The sequence below is a fragment of the Talpa europaea genome (genome assembly GCF_964194135.1).
Source record: "Talpa europaea genome assembly, chromosome: 7".
In the NCBI taxonomy this organism is placed as follows: Eukaryota; Metazoa; Chordata; class Mammalia; order Eulipotyphla; family Talpidae; genus Talpa; species Talpa europaea.
In genome coordinates this window covers 82,731,663-82,756,509 of record NC_140074.1, presented here as the reverse complement: position 1 = coordinate 82,756,509, position 24,847 = coordinate 82,731,663, and the positions used below count along the sequence as shown (strand labels likewise).

The 24,847-nt window shown below is 49.1% G+C and overlaps 1 protein-coding gene across 3 annotated transcripts in view; it reads right to left on the bottom strand.

Moving 5' to 3' along the window:
- Nucleotides 1-24,847, bottom strand: part of KSR1 (kinase suppressor of ras 1) — a gene marked incomplete at both ends in the record, with an annotated part of 148,380 nt that overhangs the window by 50,782 nt on the left and 72,751 nt on the right. For all 3 annotated transcript variants that reach the window (XM_084239245.1, XM_084239246.1, XM_084239247.1), the window contains one exon: nucleotides 16,733-16,873. In XM_084239245.1, the coding sequence (XP_084095371.1) occupies nucleotides 16,733-16,873 (141 nt within the window). The remainder of the gene's footprint in view (nucleotides 1-16,732; nucleotides 16,874-24,847) is intronic.

Below are 24,847 nucleotides of genomic sequence, written 5' to 3'. Positions count from 1 at the left end.
GTCAATCAGTCGATCAATAAACACAACAAACTATGTTGGGCTCCATCTCCTGGCATGTCTTCCTGTCCAGTCCCCTGCATACAATTAGCAGGAGGGGAACTCAGAGCAGAAGCTGCAGGACAGCAGTGGCCACCAAGGCGGCCTGCACTGTCACCTTTCTCTGTCATCAACATACATTTCCAAAATTGCTCCTTCGTAATGTTTGAAAATGGTCAGAAAGGTCCAGCATTACAGAAAACACACACTCACTAGCCACGGGGGTTTATTCCAGTACATGCTGCACCAAAAATGGAGCAAGGAAGTAGGTAGGTTTTTAAGGGGGTGTTTGCTGATTGTGAGGGGGAAAAAAAAATCCACTATTGTCCACCAGACTCCATGGTAAAACTCAACTCAAAAATGAAATACTCTAAAGCAAATAAAAACATTCGAAAGTGAGACTAGGGTCAGGCCGTGAAGGGAAGGATTTGCCAGCAGCCAAAGAGCACACTCACCTTTGGGTAACACCTGGTATCTGGGAAAACAGCAACCAGGAAAGTCCCTTTCTGAACAAAGTAGGTCAGTGCAGAGGGGATGGCACTGAGTCAGCAGGGGTCAAGGGCCAGACCTGCTCACGACAGAGAGACTGGAGGCCCCCTGGCGCCTCTCATTCATGTAGCAGGTAGCAGGCATGAGGAGGACCAGCAGGATAGCAGTGGGGACCAGGCTGACACCTGGGTGAGGAGAAGGGACTATGGTGGGAGGGTGAGCATATGGTATACCATCCCCCAAAAACACTGGTGAGAAGGGATCTTCAAATAACTGCCTGGCAAACTGGGGTGCCTGGTAATCCTATAAAGAAGAATCAGAGATCAGGGTCTGGTTGGAAATGTATCTCTCCATGGGGAACTCCTGCTTTCCTGATGGTAAAGGTACTGATAGAAATAAACTGGGGTTCTCAGGTGTGGTTACGTCTGCCTGCTGGTCCTCCAAATCTTCCCCTTCTACTTTGGTCTCCTCTGTATCCACAGGGGAGAGCACTGAATTCAGTCAGTGAGGCCCACTAGGCCAAAGACTACCCAGATGGACAAAGGCCTCAGGGCTACCTGGCTCATGCCTGCCTACACCCAATTTTTGAAGGCTGATGGCCCCCACCTTGGAGCAAAATCACAGACCCTTGCCCAGAAGGGCACTTCCTAGGGCTCAGCATGCAGTCTGTCCTGTGGTGCTGTCTATCTGGGTGGGGGATGAGCTGGGCCACAGTAAGTGAGCCCAGAGCTAGAGACCTGAGAACCAGGTCACTCTTCTGAGGACAGGGGCTGCATTGTTTCGGAGCTACCCCACGGGTGTCCTACAAGGAGACCTAAGGCCCACACAGGCTCTCAGGAGAGCCTACAGGTTGGGAGAGCTCATCTGTAGTTTTCCAGAAACCCTGTAAACAACGCCCTGCCCCAGTGGGCCTCAAAGCTATGCGAGTCTGTTCAAGCCCCCGGAAGACAGCCAGGATTCAAGAAGGCCACTTCCAGAGCCACCTGGTCTGAATGTAAGAAAGGGACCAACAGCTATTCAGGAGGTTGGGATGAGAGGAGAAAAAAACTCTTCCTCTGTGCAGGCCAAAGGCAGAGTTCAAAGGGAACTCAGAGACAACTTAGCCTGATACTCATTTTATGGAGGAGAAAACTGAGGCCAGAGGAGTGGAGGGGTCCTGTGGGAGGGGAACTGAAATCACCCAGAACAGCCCAGGACCAAGGCCTAGGCTTCCCACCACCACCACCAGTGACTGACATCAGGACGCACCATGCCCAGGCAAGATCATGTTCCCTGTGGTGGGCGTTCCTTACCCACATGGAAATGCTTCTTTCTGGCCAGGTTTTCTGAGCTGCTGCAAGAGGTGAGTCAAGGGGAAGAATGCCCCGAGAATCATTTTCAGCGTGCTGGCCTGAGGAATACCAAGCCACGTGCTCCCCTCCTGGGCCCAAAGCCCCAGGGACTACAGAAGTAACAGGGTACTGGGCTCTGGCCCTCAGCGGAGCCTGGCAAGTCCCTAAGGTCCATGGCTCAAAGACGCAGGCGGGGGACTCCACGTTTGTGCCCATCCTACCCTCACCCACTTTAGTAACTGTGTACACTTCTCTTCTTTGTGAAAAGCAGCAGCAGATCCCACCTCACCAAACACCCAGGGTCTGAGATGAGACTTAAGACCCACACAGGGTCTGACACAATGATTCTTGCTCAGCCTCTTGATAAGCTTCTCCTCATCACACCAGGCCAATTAAAGAAATGACAACTACTGGTACTATTGCCACTCACCAAGTGGCCTGGCACAAGTGCTTAGTAGTGAAGAAAGGGAGGTTCAGAGGGAATAAGCTACTTAAGACACAGCAAGTGAGTGATGGGGCCTGGTCACCGCCAGCCAGCTCACGCACAGCCTCTATATGGCTGGACCTCCTTGGCCTGGTTGACCAAAGTACCAAGAGGCAGGTTTGATCAGCCTATAAATTCCAACTTCTTAAGTTCCCTGCAGAAGGAGCAGGCTTAAAACAAGTACGGATTTTATTCAAACCAAAAGCCAGAAGAAAGGGTAGATCCATTTCTGGAAGATTCTGAGAGTTCCCAACCATTTTGCTTTCATTCCAGGGAATTAAACAATGAAATGGAAGTCACGTTCTATCCCACATGCAGATTTCTCCAGATGTGTTCTATAAACAGCAAAGCAAGGACTCGGAGCTTGGCCAAATATACCCATTCTGGGGACTCACAGAAAGGCTGTCCGATCCCAGACCCACTCCTTGCCTACCTCACAGCCCTCCAGTCCAGGCCAGTCCAGATCTCGTGCTCCCCGCAGCACCACGGTAGATGGGGGCCCCGGGCCCCTTGCAGCCCTGGTTGGCACCCAGCTCCACAGGCAGCTCATGGTGAGGGGCTCGAGCCAGGGCGCCCCACAGCCCCAGTGCCTGGTGTGGTGTCCCAAGGAAGGACAAGGCAGGCAGAGGAGCTTCTGTTTTCATGACTGTAGTGAACAGTCACTGCAGCCAAAAATAGTCTGTGCTTGGGAGCTAGGGAGCCAGCACATACCTCGGGAGCAGGTGCTAGTGTGAGACAGGGAGGCTCTGCAGGCTTCACTGCAGGGCGCTGGGACCCAAGCACCCCAGATACCGGGTCACAGACAGAGGCTTTCCCTGCCTCGCTGCTTCCCCCCTCCAAATAAAGTTCCCCCTGAGTCAATAAGGAGCACTATCACCTCCCCCTTCCAGTGAATCATCTGGGGAACCCCCACCCCCACATGAGCTCCAGCTGCTCCCAATCTCCCTGAACTCTCACACATTCAGGGCTGGGTAGTTTGGATACCCGTAGGAAGAGCCGCTCCAACCACCAGTATCAAAACTCACAGAGCTGTACACCACGAACATAAACTTCACCATATGTATGTGAAAAAATAAATGCAACCAAAGTTAAGTGGGCCGGCTGGGTACTGGGGGATTTTACTTCCTTTTTTGAGCTTTTCAGTATTTTCAAAATTTCCTACAATGAAGACATAATTAGACTTAGAAAACACTACTCTGAAATTAAACTTTTAAAAAGCCTAAAGATACTCAGGCCTCACAGAGGGAATGAAAAACATGGCCCTGTCTACGAGACTTTAAAATGTGTGTGTGTTTCAGCTTTGAAGCCAGAACCTCTGGCCCCACCACTGACAACATAGGTGATCTGGGTGAGTGACACCTTCTACTCAGTTTCTCTGTCTCTATTACATACTGGGGGTGGAAGCATACAGACTAAAATGGTGCGTCCCTCTCTCCCAATTCATAGGCTAAAGCCTCACCACCCCCGCCCCCAATGTGGTGGCATGTAGAGATCATAAGGGTGGAGTCCTCATGACTCTGGCCCTGTCTGCCCTGTGAAGACACAGAGAAAAGACAGTCAAGCGTGAACCATGAAGCAGAACCTACTTCCCAGACATCAAATCTACCAGCACCTGGATTCGAGGCTTCTAGTCTCCAGAACACAAGTAAATGGATATGGCTTAGAAGCTACCCAGTCTGTGGTGTTTTTGTCACAGCAGCTTGAATGGACTAAGACACCCCCTCCGAAGCTTACTGGAGGAATGAGACACCCCATGTAAGATCAGCTAGGCCCCAGGCACACGGGGAACACCCGCTAAAGAAGGAGAGTATAACCCATGAGTAAACCGTGTTAAAAAAACAAAAAAACAACAAGAACACTAAGAAGAAGAAAGCCAACAACCTTCCTGCCTGGAAGGAAATGTACCAAAATGTTTACAGCATTTCTTGTGAGTAGCAGGATTATGGGATAAACCTTCAATAAACAATAGTTCTTACTGTTTTCCTTAATTTGTATACTTTCCACATTTGGAAAATGAACATTTGTGTAAATGACTGGAGAGTAAGGGTTATTATAAAAAGCCAATATCCAAAGATTATCTCTGTGTAGGATTATAGGTGACTTATTTTTTTTTTTTCTAAAATAAGTATTTTCACTTTGGTACTGAGGAAAATGAGACATGTCAATACAAGAATTAAGAGACAGGCTTACCTACTATATTCCAGAAGTGTGATCTCTTCAGACTACCCACGATCTAGGTCTTTGACACAGCACCTCTGAGCCGGTGGCCCTTCACCTCCCACACAGACACAGGAGTTCTACTCACTGATGGGAAGTGGGGACACAATGGTCACCCTGAAATCCTTTGGAGGAGGTGGGTTACTTGCTACCTGATGGAGGAAGAGAGTTGGTGTCCGCGTGCCTCCTCTGCCACTGGCTGGGCTGTCTACCCAGGGACCCATTTCCCCAGTCCTGGAAAGGCCCTGCCCCTTTAGGCCTTCCACACAGCTCCTGAAGGGCAGAGGCCAGGACCCAGTTGGGGCCAATTGGAGTTCTCCATCTTCCTAGCTGTGATTGTTTCTGACATGAGCAAAGCCAAATCCATCAGAGCTTTCCCTGGAATTCTTCAGCTACAGGTCCAGGGGAGAACCTTCTCACAGGCAGGCACCAGCACACTTCTCCGGAAAGAAGGGAGGTATAGCTGCTTGTGCCCTTCATGCCACAGGGAGCAGGCCTGTCAGAGTGGCAGACCCTAAAGCATCATCTGAGTCCCTGTATCCAGACTTCCCTGGATTTGTAATACCTACACTGATAAAAGTTTCTGTTTTGTTTCAATTAGTTGGTATTGGAATTTACTAAGGCTAAATTATAACTACCAATAGGGGAATAGAATAGCTTTTATTTACTAAGTGCTTACTATATGTCCTGACACATGTCATCCATCCATCCATCCATCCACCCAGTCAACAGTTACTAAATATCACCTGTGTATCAGGCACTTTACTTGGCACAGGGATACAAGAGCAGACAAAATTATATAATAGTGTTTTTTCTTAAGAAGCTTAAATTCTAATAGGAAACATGATCTAAAAAACAAATTCAAAAATAACTAAAACATGTAATTGAAATTTATGAATAAATGCTAGAAAGGCAACAACATGGCGAAATAAAGTGGTGGGCACTGGAAGCATGTGATGTTCAACAGGCGGCCTCTCTGAAGAGCTGACATCCAGTCTCCTGTCAAAGGATGAGGAGGTGCTGGCATGTGGGTACACACATTTCCAGGCAGAGAAACGAGAACCCGCAAAGGCCTGCGCTGTGGCAGGAAACAACCTGACGTGTTCTAACACCAGGGCAAGAGTGACGCGGAAAGGGGAGGCATAGACTTCAAGGCCTTGAAGGTAACAGTGAGGGGTTTAGATTTTATGCTGAAGGCAACAAGACACCAACGAAGAACTGTACTTTAGTAAAGTGTGGGGATCAGATTTGGGTTTTAAGGAAAACCACTGTTGGTTCACAAAGAATGAGATGAAGGGGAGGGCTGGTGTGGGTGCAGACAGCAACATGGCTGCTGCACACATCTGGGCAGCAAGTAGCAAGGACCGGGCATGGCTGTTATGAAAAAGAGATGCAGATGGGATGGGGAATGTACTTGGAAAGAGAGTCAGTGGGATTTGCTAGAGGAGTGGGGTGGCTGAGGAAGCAGAAGGCATCAGAAATGACTCCTCAGTTTGTAACTAGGGCAAGTGACAGGTGGGTAAAAAGCCCCAGAGAGGTAAGGGGCTTGTCAAGGCCACACCATTGGCAAGTGGCAAAGTTGAGACTTTGTCTGTCTCCTAGCAAGAAGTTCTGGGTTATCTACTTCGAGAGATCATGACCATAAGCCATCATGCTATTCAATACTGCTGTCTGCCCAGAGGCATAGAATTGGAACAGAAATTTATATACTGATTTTTAAAAAGACAGGTAATGAAAGAAAAGTCTTTGCTTTATAATAATTAAAACAGTGTGGTGCTGACACAAGAAATTCCCAATATGTAGCTGTCAGATCTGTTCCAGAGCAATGTTGCCTTTGAGGTAGCCCCAAAAGAGGGTGACCCCAGAGGTGGCACAGGACACATTAAGCCAAAGCCATCTCATGGTGAGGCTATAAGTACAGTCTTGCCCAAGTATAGCCCTCGGCCAACAGAAACCAGAGGTGGCTCAAGAACCCCAGGTCTCGGTTATAGCCCCCTTGTAATTCCCACCGCACTTGCTTTGATCCTACTCCCTTCTTCCCTCCACCCCGGCAGTATGTCTCTGGTTTATAGTTGCTTGTTGATTTTGCATTTTACTTTATTATAATTAGTCTTTTTCCTGGTCCCTTATTTAGGTTTTCTAAATTCCTGCTATGAGTGAGACCATCCAGTATTTTTCTTTTTCCTTCTGGCTTATTTAATTGAGCATGATCCCTTCCAGCTCCATCCATGTTGCTGCAAATTGCATGACCAAGATGAAAATGCATACATTGTGCAAAAATGAAAAATGATGTAAAAAATAAAATAAAATCATTCCACTTAAAAAAATAAAAGAACCCCAGGTCTCAGCAGGCCATCAGCAGCACCCAGAAATCCCTGCAATTCAATCTTCACTAGCCCAGGTGCAGAGATCCTGAGACCCTGAAGCCCAAGAGACCCCAACTCTTTTTTTTTGAGACCCCAACTCTTTGGGTAATCAGTAATAAACACCTACCATACCAGAGCAATGAATAAAACAGCCAGGTCCCTGCTCACAGGGCACTTCCAGTTGAGACAGTTTTCACTGGACTTGGTGGCCAGGAAACTCATAGGATTGAGGAGACAGGCTCACTCTTCAAAAATGCCAAACAGTACAGGGTTAATCAGAATAGCCAGGCTCATGATTTTTCACATTTTTAGAAACCAGGAGCACCCCCACACTCAAAGCTTCAAAGAGGGCGCTCTGGTTCAAGATCAGAAAAATAGACCATTTTCTCAATTGGGGAGTGCGATGTCTGAGAGTTCCATAAGGACAGGAACACACGCGCAACCCCAGAACAGGACCTAGTACATGCCAGGAGCTAAGTAACACCCCCTGAGTGCAGGCCTGACTGGATGCACGGGGAAAACTCAGGGAGACCAGTAGCTCTGCCTCTTGCCAATTTTCAAACTCTCCTCCCTCAGGCTGTCGGTCAATTTCATATCATTGTTATTTGTAGACATGTATGCCCCACTGCCCTGTAAGAACCCCAACCCACCCCAACACACACCTTATTTATTCCCTGTGATAATGGATCTGCTTCACAAGGCCAGTGATCAATGAGTGTAGAATGAAAGGATGTAAAGGAATGAAGGAAGGAGCGGAATGAGCAAAGAAGGAAAGCAGAGGGGGAGAAAAGAGAAAAAAGAGAAAGAGATGGAAGATAGAAAGACCAATTCAATGACACAACTACACACGGGAGCATCAGGCAGAACAGCCCCAGAGCTATTCTGGATAAGCTGTCAGGGGAGAAAACTGGGAAGGAAGCCTGGCTTTGGAGTCACAAGGACCCAAGTTTGAATCCTGACCCAGCTATTAGTTCCTGGTATGATGCCAACATGTCACTAACTTCTGAGCCTCAGTGTGCTCAGTTTTAAAATGGGAATCCCACTTTCCACCCTCCCCAACCCCCCGCCCCCCGCCTCAGGCAAAAGGATTGAAACTGCCACTTTGCAGTTTACCCCCTTCCTCCCGTATCCTGACTTCATGCTTCTGCCTGGTTGGGTGACACAGGCCTGCACCCACTGCCCACATCTCCCATTCCCCAACCTAAGTGGGGTGAGCAGCATGGCTGAGCCTGCACTGGGCTGGTCCTGAGAACCAGAGATGGAGACTCACTTCCTCAGTACCAAGGTGGCCCAGGCGCTGTAGCAGACACGCGGCCTGGTGAAAGTGTGTGCTACATGCTGCGGAGGTTGCCAGTTGCCTAAAAGCAAGGCTATGGAACATCAAGGTCTCTGGCTCCCAAAGGGAGAGGGTGGGGACGAGGGGAAGTGGATGGGAAGGACAGGCCAGGAGCGAGGGCAATAGGAGTCACGTTGATCAAAGCTGTGCCCAGGAGCCAAGCACGAGTTCATTTCTGTTTTAACCTCACGCAGCCTCCCCACCTCATCCAGCTCACACTCTGAGGCCTGCACAGATCTACGACCACTCCCAGCCAATGAGAAACTGAGGTGGGGGCAGAAATCAGCTCCCCCACAAAGAAGACCTGATATTAAACATGGGGAGGCAAAGACAGAGGAAAGGGGAAAGAGAAACTTGCTCAGTCAGGGTCATAATAAAATCCTCTTACTGGACCTGCCTGCATCTTTGGTTCAAAAAGCACTGCCAGCGAGAGCTTATTCAGAGAACCTGTGGTCAAAGGCGCCAGTCCTGGGATCCCCGACTCTGTAACACCCACCTCTCCCTGCTAGAACTGATCTCAGCAAGCGCCTGCCACTCCCTTTAATAACCTCCAACAGGGAAATTGCTGAAGGAAAAAAATAAGTGGCTCCTTGCCAACAGGCTCTGAAATTATTTCCCCAGCTGCAGTCAGAACATGAAGCTGTGATTTTTAGTTTTTAACCTGGTGGGGGAAGGAGGTGGGGTGGAACAGTCATAGTGTGTGACTCTGGGGGTCTGGGAAGGGAGGGCCGTCCCTCAACCTCACACCAGCCAGCCAGGAGCCCAGGTCACCTTTCACCCATCCGGGGACTAAGCCTCTTCACTGGTAGGAGTTTCGTTTTCCTTAAAACAATTCTACTCTTCTGTCTGTGTCTCTCTCTCTCTCACACACACACATACACACAGACAGACACACAGACAGACACACACCAGAAAACGCAACAGCCTCTATGTTGCACACAGGCCCATTTCCATGCATATACTGGTTTCCTTCTCAGGTCCCTGTCAGACCAGGCCCTTCCCAGCCCTTCCTGCACCATGACACCAGCTCTCTCACACCTCAGGGTCTCTGAGGTCCTGTTCCTCTGTTTGCTGTGCTCTGCCCACCAAGCCAGTCCAGGGTCACAGGGAAGCTTTTCCTGGCCCGGTCCTCCCCTGACCTCCCAGGTTGAGTTTGCCCCCTGTGCTCTCACAGACCCCAGGTGGCTTCTGGGAGGGCACCCGGTGCCAGCTCTCAGCATGTGTCTACCATCCCAGCTGTCAGCACAGGACCCCTGCAAGGCAGACTGAGAACCTGCACCGCCTAGCACACATCAGCGGTTTATCTGTTTAACTTGAAATTCATTACGATATCGAAAAATTTAAATTTTGGTTTCTCAGTTGCACTGCAAACATATAGATCTATTTTCCCAGAGCCAGGTGTGGCTGGTGGCTACCACACTGCCTGGACAGGGCAGTAAAGCACATGTCTATCATCAGAGAGGCCTGTTGGACAGCATCGCTCTAGCAGGACTGATGTTGGGTAAGTGGTCTCCAACAACCCCACAGGAGGGGAAGGAGGAGGAATCAGAGGTTCCCTAGGTCAGAAGCACCCACTTGCAAGCTCTGGAGCTGCAGAGGGCTGTGAGCTGACCCACGAAGAGGAGAGTCCCTTCACCCACACCAGACTACTGCCCTGTGGCCTCTTCTCCATTTGTCCTCTCCTCATCCAGCACAAAGGCATTATTTCCTGGAGACTCTGGCCACTAACTAGTGGTTACAATCTAAAGACAAAAGCAGGGCCTCCCCGGTGGCGCAGCGGTTGAGCGCTCTGCGGCGCTGGTTCGATCCCCGGCTGCTCCCCGGCCACCGGCGGAGGATCCCACATGGCGCGCAGACCTCTCCTGCCGCCCGCTGCTCCCCTCAGCAGTGTACTTCGGTCCTTCTGCCTGCTCTGCTCCCCGCAATGGCTCTGGTGAATTCTCTCACCCTCCCGCGCTCTGACTGTACCCAGTGCATGTATAAACAAAACAAACAAACAAATAAAATAAATAAATAAAACATGACTCTATTAAAAAAAAAATAAATAAATAAAGACAAAAGCAGTAATATTTAGTTAACCCTACAGGGAGAGACCCCAGGAAGGCAATATTGAAAAGGAAGAGGGAGATTACACACACACATATGGCTGTTCACATGTAGGATGCGTGTATTTTCATGAAAGAAAAGTCAGGACCCCAGTCACATAGCCATGGAGGGTCGAGATCATCAGAGAATTCAGAGACTGAAGGAACAAACTCCACTGCACAAAGACCATCCCCCAGGGCCTGGGAGCAGCCCCGAGGCAAATCACCTCTGGCAGATACTGACTGCACACCCGCAGGTGCCCTTCAGCACAAGAAAACTGCCAGACATAGTAGATCTAGATCTCTCCCTCAGAACAACCAAATAAAACAAAGGACAGATAGATACAGGCATGTCCAGCCTCCAGCCCACTGTGCAACCTTTTGTCCTAAGGCACTCCCCTCACCCAGAAAATATTTGCCAAGGGCTCCCATTTGCTGGGACATACAGGCTCTTCTGGGCACGGCCTCTCAGCCTGCTCTCATCCGGCTGGCCCACACCAAGATGCCATCTCTGCTGTGCCTCTGTGGCATAATGGGCACCCCACAGAATGGTCATTCTTAGAGCATCTTGAAGAAATCTTAACTCTTACTATTCTATTATTAAACAAGAAGGAGATGGATTTGTGTGGACTAACAGAGAGATGACAGTAACACTACAAACCTGCAGGAGGATAAATACTGTATGATCCCATCTTAACAACTGAAAAGGGGGGAAATAAATTTGTATGTAAATAAAAACAATGTGATACCCTAGACTGGATCCTAGAACAGAAAGGTCATGGGGAAAAGGATAAAATCCAAATAGAGTTCTGGAGTTCAGTTACTAATGTACCAATGTCGTTCTCTTAGTTTTCACAAAGGTACTAGGTGATATATGATGCTAATGATGAGGGAAGTTGGGTGAGGGTGGTGTATATGGGTGCACTGTGCACCTCCTCAGCCTCTCCGTAAATCCAAAAAATTACTCCTAAATAAAAGATTTACTTAAGAAAATAAAGAATGGTTGAGATGGCATTCAGAAGCCAAGCGACTCTGCCTCTGAGTCAGCTTTGGAAAGGCATGGGTTTGTATGCTATTTGGCACTTTTGTTTCTGAAATTTGCATGTACCTCTGGCAGGCAGGATTCTAGAACCAATTCTGGCTGAAAACACACAGGATCCATCAGAGTTGAAGGTGAGTGGGGCAGGGTGGGTGTCAGAGTCCAATTAACTGTCTAGTTTAAGAAACAGAATAAAGCAGGCCTATACCCGCAAGCCGGTATTGAGCTGGAGTACCCCCACCCCACCCCATACACATTCAAATAGAAATGCCAGGAGCAGAGCAAAAGGCAGCCCTCACCTTAGCGGGGCTGGGTTTACTAATAGCCCTTTCTTTCCAACCTGCACAATATTCCAGACCAGGCCCAAGAACCTACATGATTGGGGGTGGGGATAAGGAAAGGCAGGGGAAACAAAGCGATCTTGAGAAAAATGGTCTGGAGACTTTGGGGAAGACAGAGTGACACGCAGTTCCTTATGGTTCTTAAAATCCAGGCAGGTTCAGGCCTCAGCCCCCTCAGGCTCATTTCCTCTGCCTCGCCACTGAGGATGCTTTCGACGCGTGGCCTGCGGGATCAGCTGCAGTCCCAGCCTGTCTCAGTGCAGCTCTGTCTCAACTGGGCAGACTCCCACCACCCTCAGATTCAGCAAGCAGCCTCAGTCCAGCTCCTGTTCCCAGCCTTCCACTCACTCCCTGCTTCCTTTCACTCTCCAGAAGGCTATTTAGAGATGCCTGCCCCATGTGCAAGGCTCTAGCCATCTCTTTGGGCCTGGCTGTCACCCTGGAAAAACAGCAGCTGAGGAGGCAAGGTGAGGAAACCGCTTTAACGTTTCCCTCTTTCACCCTGGTGAATACTATGCACGTGAGTTATTCTCCCACTTTAGATAGAAACAGAAGTTTAGGGGGTCAGATTCCCAAAGCCTGGCCAAGAACCCACGTGTTCCTGAAAAGAAGAAAGAAGTGGCCAAGAACAGGCACTTGGTCAGGCCTGGACGGGCACCAGCAATGCCCCTTAAGGCTCTGGGATCCTAGGTGCCACTGCACCCCAGCATCCCCACCTGTGAAGTGGTGGAAATGTTACCTATTCCATAGGGGAGCCAGGACCACTGAATGAGATTGGTGGGCACAGGCATGCTGCTGCCTTTATGTCAGCAAAGTGAGCAGGAGGCTCTGGGGCCCTGTGAGCACTCTATGGTCATGGTACAGTCCCGATACCAAATCAGAGACACCCCCCCATCCCCCCAGTGAGGGGCTGGTCAAGCACAAGCTGTAGTGAACAAAGAGGTGTGGGCATGGTCAGAAAGGGAGCACAGAAGGCGCAAAGGCACCCTCTGGCACTGGCCTTCCTGGAAAAGCCCTGCTTCCCTGGAAGCACCAACTCTCCCAGACTCTGTCCAGGGCAAACTCAGGGCAACTGGGCATTGCTGGGAAGGTGGCTCTCTGGGGTTATGATCTCAGGACCTGAAGTGAAGATGCACACCTTAGAGTAAGTTGTGTCACTATTTCCTCAGGACCAAACCCCTGGCTCCTGGAGACATCCATCATGTCACTGAGTTCACGCTCCTCCCTCTCAAACAAGCTGCCATTGTATCAAGTCCAATCCTCCCTGTGGCTTTTGTGGCACACCACCTGGAGCAGGTAGGCCCCTGTCTCACAGATCATGTATTTCAGAAGAGAACAGACTGATGATACACAACAATAAACAAAGAACTTCAAACAGTGCTCAGTGTTGAGAAAATCACAGAAGTGTACTGGTAGACAATGAAGGATGGGTGTGCTCTTAGACCAGAAATCAGGAAGACCGCTTGGAGGAAGTAACAATGGACCTGATATTAGACTGATGTCCACAGAATGAGCCAGAAAAAGAGCACTCCAGGAAAGGGAAGAGCAAGTGCAAAGGTCAGACCATAGAGCAAAGGAGAGGGTGACTGAGATGAAGTCAGACGGAGGTGGACAAATCATGTGTCACATCTGGCATCTATTCAGAAAAAAATGGGAAGCACTAGAAAAACGACATGGTCCAATTTGTGCTGCAGGGGTCTGGGCAGGAGAAGATGGTGGCCTAGACCACATAATGGCAGCAGGATGGCAAGAGGTGGACAGGATGTCTTGGGGCAGCGCCCACAGACTGCATGTGAAAAGTGGTAAGGAAGCATTAAGGATGGCATCTTGGGCTTGTGGCTTGAGTAAGTGGGTGGAGGATTCTACCAGTTACTGAGATGGGGGGATGCAGTGGGAAGGAAAAGCTGTCTGTGTGTACGGGATAGGAAGAATTAAGTGCTCTGCTAGAAGGCTAGTTTCGAGTCACCTCATGATCTCTAAGGTCACCAGGCAGCTGGAGATGCTCCCAGTCTCCTGTCCCAACCCTCCATTCCTACAGTGCCCTCTGCTCAGGCTGCCCCAGTTCTCCATGCCGGGTGGCCTCCTGGTTCCCAAACCACATCCAGCTTTGGGGCTGTCCTGTCTGCTGACCCCTGTGAACAAATGAGCGTGCCCCCTCATTTACTGAGTCATGACTTGGTGACTCAAACATCACTTGACTCAGTATCTGCCATGCCTCAGCCTGGCAAGAAGACCTCTGTCCCCACTGCCACCACAGGCTCTCCAGGCGCTAAACTGCCCCTGCAGTGGGCCTTCAAGGTACTGGTCTCTGCCCCCCTGGTGGCTCTCTCTCAGACTGAGGTGGATGGAGCCGGGTGGATGGAGATCTCTGGAGATCTGAGGAAAATCCTTCTGGGAGCTGAGCAGAGCCTTCTATCTGCCACAGATGTCTTAGGTCAAGAAAGGAAGTTAGAAGCAGACCCAGATCTGAACTGTGAGTCTGCCCAGTTGTGGTTCTAGGAGAGGTCTGAGGCCTCTCTGAAGCCAGGGGTCCTCATCCATCAGGTAGAGATGATGTTGATCAGGTGCCCGATAGGTCACTATCTTGCATTTGTTCTTCCCTCTTCTGGAGTGCTCTTTCCCTGGCTCCTGTTGACATCATTCTAATGTCAGGTCCATTGTGACTTCCTCCAAGCAGTCCTCCTGCTTTCTGGTCTAAAGAGCATGCCCATTCTTCCTTGTCTACCTCAGTATACCTCTGTGATTTTCTCAACACCAAGCACTGTTCGGAGTTTTCTTTCTTTATTTTTAACTGTTTGTTGTATATGATCGGTCTACTCTCCCACTGACACACATGATACAGGTAGTATGCCACAAGCAGTGGCTTATCTGGCATCTGATGGGCCTTGTGGTGTCCTCAACTGTAAGCTATAGACATGAGTGTAAGGAGAAGGTGCTTTCTACCTCAGGTCTCAGAAAGGGGGGAGGTAAATAAATGGTGGGCTGATGGGGGTGGGAGGGTGGTTGGAGGGATCATTCAATGCTTCATCATCTCTAAGTCTGTGAGTTTTGACCTGTCACCATGGAGGAAGCACTCCATGCTCTGGTCTCCTTCCTGATCTGGCCCATCAGCCTTCACATTAGCCAACTCCTTTCTTCCAGCTTCTTAAAAGCTGGAGTAGGCCAAAAATATGAAGGCTGCTGGGGTCAAGGACAAGGCAAGGGCATGTAAGATGCCAAGAGCTCCTCCAGCTCACACCTTCCTCTTCTTCCCCTTTTGTCGGAAACTTTATGTCCGCATGACATCCAGTCTGGAAATCTCTCGGGAAAATTCCTAAACCTACAAGTAGCTTCATAAATATTAACCTGTGCGTTATATATAATGATCCACGACTGGAATTAACGTCTGCCTGGGAAACTCCATCACATATATTCAATCAAACATTATGTAGCCATTAAAGCAACGGTTTACTAAGTGTGAAAATATGAAAAACATGTTAATAATTAACATGGTCAATAAGAATAAAAGAAAACTGTTTATTCAGCATGGTTTCAACCAGTGTTGTCCAAAAGGAATATAAGATAATTCACCATTAAATTTTAATTTAAGAGTAGCCACATTTTAGAAAGTACCTGTAAAACTGATTCTAAATGCAGTTTATTTAGCCTACTGTGTCCAAAATCATCATTTCAACATATACTAGATACAAAGGTTATTAATATTTTACTTTGCTTTTTCTGTACCAAGTCTTCAGAATTCAGCACAACCTCAGATTTGTATCTTTGAAATTATAGCAAATCTCAATTTGGATTTGCCATGTTATAAATGTAGTAGCAACTAATAACTGGCTGGTAACTATCTGACTAGATAGCGCCCATCTAACCCATTAGAAAATTTTAAAAGACTTAAGTATAGGGAGAAAAACAAACTAAAAGGAAATACCAAAATGTTGAAGATCACATTTTGAAGGATGGGCGTTCTCTTAGACCAGATTTTGAGTATGTGTGACTTTTTTCCTTCTCTGGTTCCCAAAGTGTCTGTATATAATGAATTCACATTACTTTGAAAACAATAGCAACAGTCGCTCTTATTGATTTTTTTAAGGAATTATTTTTCTTTATTTATGCATACAAGGCCAGAGGTGCTGAAGTGAGAGGATTCACCAGAGACAGAGTGGGGAGAAGAGGCAGATCTACTGAAATACACTGCTGAGGGGAGCAGCAGGCGAGGCAGGAGAGGTCTGCTGGGGCATGTGGGTAGCTCCCTGGCTGGGGATTGAACTTGTGCTGCAGTGGCTGGTGACAGCTTGATAATACTGAGACTTTAACCCGTGTGCCACCAAGTAGGCCCTCTTATTGATTTTGAAATGGAATAAGGGATTCAAAAGATTCACTGGGCACAATGTACCTCCAAGCATTAATTCGTTTGTGCTGCACTAGAGGTGCCCTCCACCACAACACCTGGCAGAGAGCACCTCTCGAGACACACATACTGGTTGGTAAGTTGGTGAGTTTGGATGGATAGGAAGACAGAACAGAGATAGGAAACGAGTGTGTTGTAGCAGTTACAAGTGAAAACCAAACTCAAACTCTTGTTTACAAATCCCAAAGCTATTACTGGCTGTATGATTTTAAACAAGTTATTTAACCATTCTGCGCTTTAATTTTCTCCAATATAAAATGGCAATAACAAGAGTAGGTCCTTCACAGGGTTTTTCAAGAACTGAAATTAGCTATCCAAGTGTTCAACACAGCATCCGCTACACAGCCAATGACTCCACAGATGTCACCACAGCCACCCAGTGAGAGACCAATGCTGTCAAGCTGTCTGGCTTCTAAAGCAATGGCACCCAGGCACTCGCTGGAACCACACCGATCCTAGGTCCCTCCTGCAGGCCGTGGTTCCCCCACCCCTCTTCTGAGAATAAAGACCATTGTTCTTTGGGCTCAGCCACTGTGGAGCTAGTCCTCAGGCTGGTGAGGGACACCTCCATGCCCATCCCCGACCCAAGTCTCCACGGCCCATGTACCTGCACGACCTCCGGCCTCACATTGAAGGTATACAGCCAGTCACTGAAGCGAGGGTAGCTGTTGAGCTCTGAGGTCCTCTTGTCAGGAGCCACGCTCAGCTTGCACTGCCGCTGCTTGCAGATGTACCGGACCAGCTTGGCCTGTAGGGAACCCAGAAAAGAAAAAACAGTGTTCATTCTGGGCCTGTGCAGATGGCAGGGGAGCTCAGGCAGACACAAGCTAAGCAGTGAAACAGACCATGGGGGAGGAAGGAGGCGACGAGAAGGGTTTGGGAGAGCCAGCAGGGAATCTGCAGAACCCGCTGCCCACCTGAGGCTGGCCGACACTCTAACCCTTGAGCCATGATCCCCAGAGCGTAATGGGCAAGACTGGCCAGAACAGAGAATGCTCTGAATATAAGAAGTGCTCGGCAGGGTAGGACAACAGTAATTGTTGATATGGAAGATGTGGGTAACCTTCCATCTAGTATAGAATCAGACTGCCTGGGTTATGACAGGGTTAGGGGCTGGCAGTGGTCAGTCACACCCCAGCTCTGTGACTTGGGACAAGTTATTAAACACCCCTTGCCCCCTGAAAGTCTCAGTTTCCTCCTCCTCCTCCAGAAAATAGGGATAATAACAGACCTTCCTCTCAGGGAAGCTGTGAAGAGATGAAGCACCTCACGCAGGTCCAGTGCACTGTGATCACAAGAAGCTGGAAACACCCTTTGGGCTGTGGCATTATTGGTAGGGTTCCTCGCCTTGGGTCTGCCAGTAGCTTTTCAGGGCCCACACCCAAAACTGTATGAGAATTTCAGATATGTGAGTCTGCATTTTCCAGGGAAGACTGTCCAGTTTTCCAGAGATTCTCAAAGGCTCAAGCCTCAAATAAAATAAGTTTAAACAAGGACAGCCTGGCGTTCTCTTTGACAAACACTAGGCTCAAACCATGCCCAGCACTGCAATGAGGAATGCAGAGGCAGGCTAGATGTGCAGGGAACCCACAGCATGGGGCTGATTAAAAAGAAGGGGTGCAGGGCCTCCCCTGGTGGCGCAGCAGTTGAGCGCTGGGCTGTGAGGCTGCCCGCAGACTCTGCAGCGCCAGTTCGTTCCCCGGCAGCCAGCGAGAGTCCCACAAAAAAAAAAAAAAGAAGAAGGGGCGCAGACTCAAATAGACACAAGTGTATACACAGCCCAAAGAGAACCTGGAAGCCTGGCATGGATGAGATCAAGTGACCCAGGGACCCAGTGAGAGCACCTGAGATGTTGACGAGACCTTAGAGGCCTCATATTGGTGACTTTCAAGTCTCCCCAAAAGGCAAGCACCACCTTCAAAGAACTGTACAGGAACCCTGCCATCCCTGAGGTCCTGCCAGCCTCAAGGGTTTGTTATATTAAATTCATTCCCTTGGGCCTCCCTGGTGGCGCAGGAGGTTGAGCCCAGCGCTGTGAAGCTGCCCACAGCCTCTGTAGTGCCGGTTCGATCCCCGCCAGCCTCAGAGCAACCCACAAGGCGAGCAGACCTTTCCTGCCTCGCCCGCTGCTCCCCTCAGCAGTGTATTTCGTCAGTCTGCCTGTTCTGTTCCCCACTCTGTCTCTGGTGAATCCTCTCACCTTCCTGCGCATCTGGCCTGGACCCCGGCTCTTGTGTAAACAAAATAAATCTTTAAAAAAATAACAATAAAAATAAATAAATTCATTCCCTTTCTTTCATCTGTAAAGCTCTCAGTATATTTTCTCTAGAGGGTAAGAATTGTTAGTAGTCACAGTACCAAAAAAATAATAATAATTTGAAATTTCAAATCTCAAATCTCTAAAAAGGCTCTCAAGATCCATTAAGAACAGGAGCTCTTCACCGCTGTTGGTCAAAGGCTGCCTTTGGCAGTCTGGGAGGTCACGATCCCTTTCTGAGAATAATGCATTTGAGAGAAAAAACAAAAAATTTAGGATTACAAAGGAAATCTATTTAAATATATTTATCAAACTATTCCTTAAAATTGTGACAGTACTAAAAGCTTCTCTATGAAAGCATTCAGTAATATCTAACACTGGGTCAAGTGACTACAGCCACTTTGAAGTTCTGACAAATGGAACCAGTGTTTTCAGACCTCTCCACTGTAATGTGATATGAAAACAGCTGTGATTTCTACTGTGACTAAGTTACATGTATTTGCTAAGATGACCATGCCTTGTTACCTTCATCCCAATTGAATAACACAATAATTTCAGTTAAGATTAAGGCAAATAAAGGCCTCCCCTGGTGGCGCAGTGGTTGAGCGCTGGGCTGCGAGGCTGCCCGCAGCCTCTGCAGCGCCAGTTGGTTGCCCGGCCGCCGGCGAGGGTCCCACAAAAATAAATAAATAAATAAATAAAGGAAAAGAAAAGTATGATTTTTTCTCCTCCAAATTCGTGGACCCCTGAATTCTATCCACAAATGCCAGGTAAAGAACCCTGTGGTAAGAAAGATGTGAGGGGCATGAAACAAAAAGACTCGTAAGAATAAAACCATTGCTTCTATATCACCCTTCCGATATGTCCCCCAGAAACTCGTCGGGTCTTAGGCTCACAATCTGCTTGGCTCACGAGCGTGGCCTTTCTCATGTGGCCCAGAGCTCTGCTAAGTTCTGCTATCAGCTGGGACCTCAGCAGCAAGTGGGGACAATTGCTAAATAATTCCATTCTGCTGTAGAGTTTTCAGGTTTGGTGAACCCTAGACAGAGGTAAACCCTAGGCACCCCTGCACCACAAGCCCTTCCGGTTCACAGGGCAGACAAGGCTAATCCAGTGCTCTGTGCTGATGCCTTACTACTCAGCAGGCATTGCTAATCGAGGAGCCTCTGCTGAGCCTGGCAACTCATCACACAAGTGTATTTGCTGACCTGTTATGAAACCCAAGTCCCTGGGAACATCTTCAAATAGAAAGTTCACAAACATCAAGGCAGGAGTACTGATTTTACCCTACAGGACCAAGGAGAGGCACTCAATCCTTGCTCTGACCCATCCCTCCCAGTGTCACCAGAGGTAAATCCCAAAATCAGGACCCCAACCTTTTTAAGGCTCTCTCTGCTCCACCCTGCCTTCCAGTTATGCACTTACCTAGGAGCTTTTCCTCAAATAAGTCCTATACTTTGTTAACCCTCAGGCCTCTGCTCAGACTGTCTCAGAAGCCTCTCCCTCCTCCAGCCAGTGTCCCTGGCGTGGGAAAGACTCCCCAGGTCTAATCAGAAGGCCCCATCTCCCCTTCCGAGGGCTGTTTGTGCTTCTGTGGTAGCCCCTATCATAGTGGGCCTCAGCTTCAGCTTCTGACCCAGTCTCCCCCAAAAGAGGTAAGCTCCCAGGGCAGCAAACATAGCATAGACATAGGTGCCGAATAGAACCTAGGTTCTGTGTGACCTTGGGGAAGTTAATGAATTTTTCTGAGCCTTGGTTCTCTGATGTCTATAACACAAACATCTATATCTATAACATCTCACTCCCGGCTGTTGGCAGATTAAAGTGCAGCATGCAAGCCCCTGAGACGAGGTCAGGCCTCCTCCTCCTACTGAGACTAGGTCAGGCCTCCTCCTACAGGCCTGTGTCCATCTCATTCGTGACTGTCCCCACACTCCTGTTGCTCCATGTGGCACATGACATGTACTCAAAAATTTTGCCTGAGGAAGGAAGGAAGGAAAGAAGCACACGGGCCTTATCCTCATGTTAAAACGGTTCTCACAGCCAGCCCTCCCAGCACTCTAAACTGCTTTCCACCACACTTTCAAAGGCCTGGCGAAAGACAGGACAATAAATCAAGTAACTGTGCAAAGTCAAAAACATTCTTTTCCACATCCACCAAAGAGGTCAGGCTGTTGGCACCAACAGCAGCAAAGCAGTGGCATCGTGACGTTTCGAGGGCCCCATTTCAGAGGTCCATTCTACAGAACACTCTGCCCATTGCAGGGCAACATCAAGGTTAGTCTGCCTGGCCATGGCGATGAACCAGGGCTTGCGCTTTCTCTAGTAAGCCCCTCCAGTACATCCAGCCCTTTTCAGCCCTGTCCTCTTCTGGGAAGGCCCCAGTGAGCCCTCAGCCTCAACATGGCTTACACATCCATTCCTCCAGGAAGCCCTCCCATACCCCTCCTCAGCTCCTTGCCCTGCTCCCTCCATCAGCTCACATCACAGTTTGTTTAACTTGTCCGTTTCCTTCCTTAAACTGGAAACTACGTGATGCCACGTGCCTGTCTGTGTTCCTGGTCCCCAGGAGCCAGCACAGTGCCTGACACCTGGTTTGCTATTGTAAAACCTTTGTTGAATGAATGGACAGATGAACACAATACATTTCATGGCCCCAACAGGCACACACATTTACTGAAATGACAGTGGAAAACAAATGCCAACTGACTGAGGGATGACTCAGGAGCCAGAGAGTCTCACACACCAGGGCAAGTCCCCCACAGGAGGAGGAGTAGTTTCCTTTTTTTGAAGGCTGTTAGAGATCCCCCCTAGACAGCGCGAAACAGTCCGTGGGCAGGACAGTGCAGAACTGGAAGGGACTGCTCATTGAATCCATGAACAGCCCACACTCCTGGCTGACAGGGCTGGGACCAGGAAAGGGAAGACATGCCGTGGCCAGCATCCATTTGCCAGCATTTGCCTTCTGGAACTCCTAAAGTTCTTATTCACACAGGATGGAGGCACCCGGCAAGCAGCAGCTCCCATTTAAGCAAAATGAGGCTGCTCTCCCTTTCCAGAAAGCTGGTCACAGTGACAACAGCAGAAAGCAGCACCCCCAGGCTAGTTTCCCAGACAAACCGCAGTGGGGCCTGCCAGCCCAACCCCAGGGGCCAACAGGGTGCCTTTTATGGGTAGCAACATTTTTCTCTTAACCACAAAACCGCAAGACAAATTTTCCAGAATAGAAAAGCACCTGGGCTTTCAGTGATGGGGCCAGCAGCAAGAGGGAGAGTCATCGGCATTCTGACCGCAAGGGAGGACCCCGCACTAGAACGAAAGCCTCACCCTAAACCCCAACCCCAGTTTTCTGTTGCCCCTTGGTTGTGTATCCAGACCCTGCCTTGGTGCTCAGCCTGGTTTACAGAAAGACAGAAGAGCATCAATCAGCTAGAGACAGTTGGTGGGTCCCATGAGGTCCAGGGCACACGCCAGGCACGAACTGTCCTAGGCTGAAAGACCTGGGCCCTGTCCCAGCTCTGCCATCTACATCAGGATCTCAGGGAAATCCCCCTTCTCAGCTGCAATCTCACCACCTATAAAAACGGCATTATCTCATGGAAACTGGGGGCAAGTGAGTCACTAATACACAAAAGTGTTTGGAATAAGAACAAAAAAGTACATGTCCATGTTGGTTACTCTAGCCATATCCAGGAGGCCATGTAGTTCAGTGAGAAACAAGTCTAAGCCCCTTGCCATGACACCTCTTCAGCAGGGAAACACAGATTTAACCTTGGCTTCCATTCCCCACCTATAAAATGGGACTGATTTGCCTCAAAAGGCTATTAAAAAGACTTGCAGGCAAGAAAACATGGTTATAAAGTGCTGGCAGGATGCCTGGACTAGGAAAACAGGCACTAGGTGTTAACTGGGGTGGGTATCGTCCTCATCAAGCTAAGCCTCCAGGTTCTCTTAGGATCTGTGGGCAACGAGGAGATGTGGGAGGGGTGGTGCCCATTTTGGAGATGGGGCTTCTGAAGAAGGCCTTGGAAACTGGTGTCGGCCTCAGGATGATGCTGAAGAAACTCATTTCTTCTGAAGGTACATTTCTTCTGAAGGCATGAAGGCCAAAACTCCAGGGAACCCTCACCTTTACCCTCCCCTTGGACTGCTGGTACCTCCACTGTCAGCTCCAGAGGATGACCGAAGCTACATCCACTCCAGAACACCGGTGGTCCCAAAGAGAACCTGCACCCCTACTTGGATATCCTGATCAATGTCAGAAATCATCTACCGCCCCGGCTGCTCCGCTCACCACTCCGACAAGTCCTCCCAGTGGAGGCTGCTGTGGGCATCAAGTCCATGGAGGTGCTGCCTGCCAGACACCCCTGAAGAGCAGACACTGGTCAGATGTCCCAAAGCACATGCCACTGAAGAAACTTCTACAGGAAAGGGAAGCACCTCCCAGAACTGCAAGGGATACAGGAGTCTTACACACCTGCTCTGCCTCAAGTTTCCAAAGAGGGGGCAGCAGCCTCTCCCGGAAGGCTCTTTCCTCCTCACTTGGGGGTGGCAGGGGGAGTAAGGAAGGCCCAAGCTGCCTCCCTGAGGCTGGCAACAGCCAGATCCAAGGTCTCCCATTCAGTGGGTCAAGAGTATCATGGGGGACACTTGGGCTAGGCTGAGCGAGGACAAGGGCCTCCTCCAAGGCCATAGAACAGAAAAGCCTTGGGAGAAGACACCGTAGGCCTGGAGTAGCCTGCCCTGCACCCAAAGGAAAAAGAGAGAGCAAGTGGCTTTCCAAACAGAAACCTTTCCCGGGGCCTCCACCGGGTGGCTGGAGGGGGGGCCAGTCATTGTGCCAACCAGCCAGGGGTGCAGTGGTAATGAGCAGGCAAACCTTCCACCTGGGGACAGGGCTGTGTCCATGCCTCTTGTTTACCACTAGCACCTGTTTCAACTGGTTGGGGGCCATGCTTACCATTAATTAACTGTTCCGTCATCGCTAGCGGGAAGCAGACACTTGGCAGCCAAGCAGACCGAGCTCTGCCTCTGCTGACCTCACTCGTCAGCTGTGTGGCAGGGGTTGGTTTATTTCATCTTAGTTTTCTCATCAGTAAGAGAAGAAATGAATCCAAGACTCCACAGCATTACTGAAAATTCACTGTGGGGTTCATGTGTGCAAAGTGCTGAGTCCAATGTCCAGAATACACGAAGTACACACTGAAAAGAATGCCGGGATGCATTGCTGAGCAAGATTTCAGTGAAGGACCACATGTAAGATGGTGGTCCTAACAGGCTAGGACATATAAGCTGGATGTTTGCCACATCTAGGTTTGTGTAATTATAGTCTATGATGTTCGCACGATGACAAAATCATCTATAGATGCATTTCTGATTGTATACCTGTGGTCAAGTGACAAATGATGTGCTGGTTCTGCTCAGCCTGCAAGGATGACCGTGACAGAGAGGAGCTGGTGTTGTTTGGATTACACTTTACCCAGCTTCTTTGCACACAATTGACTTTGCAAACAGAGTCAGTTGCACACTAAAATTGCAGGGCTTGGGGTATGAAGGTCCCGTCTGCAGGGAATCCCCAAATCTGTGATGAGGGCTATGGATGAAGTAGATGCCAAGACATTTTTTGTCACCCTAACACCAGCTCAGATGTTGCCTGCTGCAGAATCCTGAGCCAATCGTTGCCCCTCTCAGTACACCAGGTCCCTCTCAGAACACGAAGCCTTCATGTCTCAAGAAGGGCAGGCAGTTCAGTCCATGAGACAGATGTGAAAGATGCTGCAATGCAAATGGACAAGTGAGTCTCAGGCATAGGCTGAGGTGGACACCATTTTACCATAGACAGCAGTGGACACTCTCAATTATAGAAATCACTCAATTATCAATCTAGTAGTAAGAATGATATATTTATCTAGTACCTTATCTTCTCTCCCAGGTTTCTTTTTTTAAAGATTTATTTGTTTGTTTGTTTGTTTATTTATTTATTTATACAAGCACTGGGTACAGTCAGAAGCGTGGGAGGGTAAGAGAATTCACCAGAGCCAGAGTGGGGAACAGAACAGGCAGACTGACGAAACATACTGCTGAGGGGAGCAGCGGGCGCAGCAGGAGAGGTCTGTCGAGCCATGTGGGACCCTCGCTGATGGCCAGGGATCAAACTGGTGCTGCAGAGGCCGCGGGCAGCTTCTCAGCCCAGCGCTCAACCACTGCGCCACCAGGGGAGGCCCTCTCCCAGGTTTCTTGATGAAAATTCCAGAAGTTTGGAACTACAGATGATCCCTAATCACCCAGGGGTGATGTTCCAACCTTCACACATTCCAAAGCTCATGCTTTCCCTACAGAATATTGTTCTCCCAACAAAATACGTCACAGACCCTTCCAGACTCTTGACAGGAAGAACTACGCACCCATATCAAGTAGGGAAAACACACAGCTATGCTGAGATGTGGGTGCTGGGTAGCCTACGTG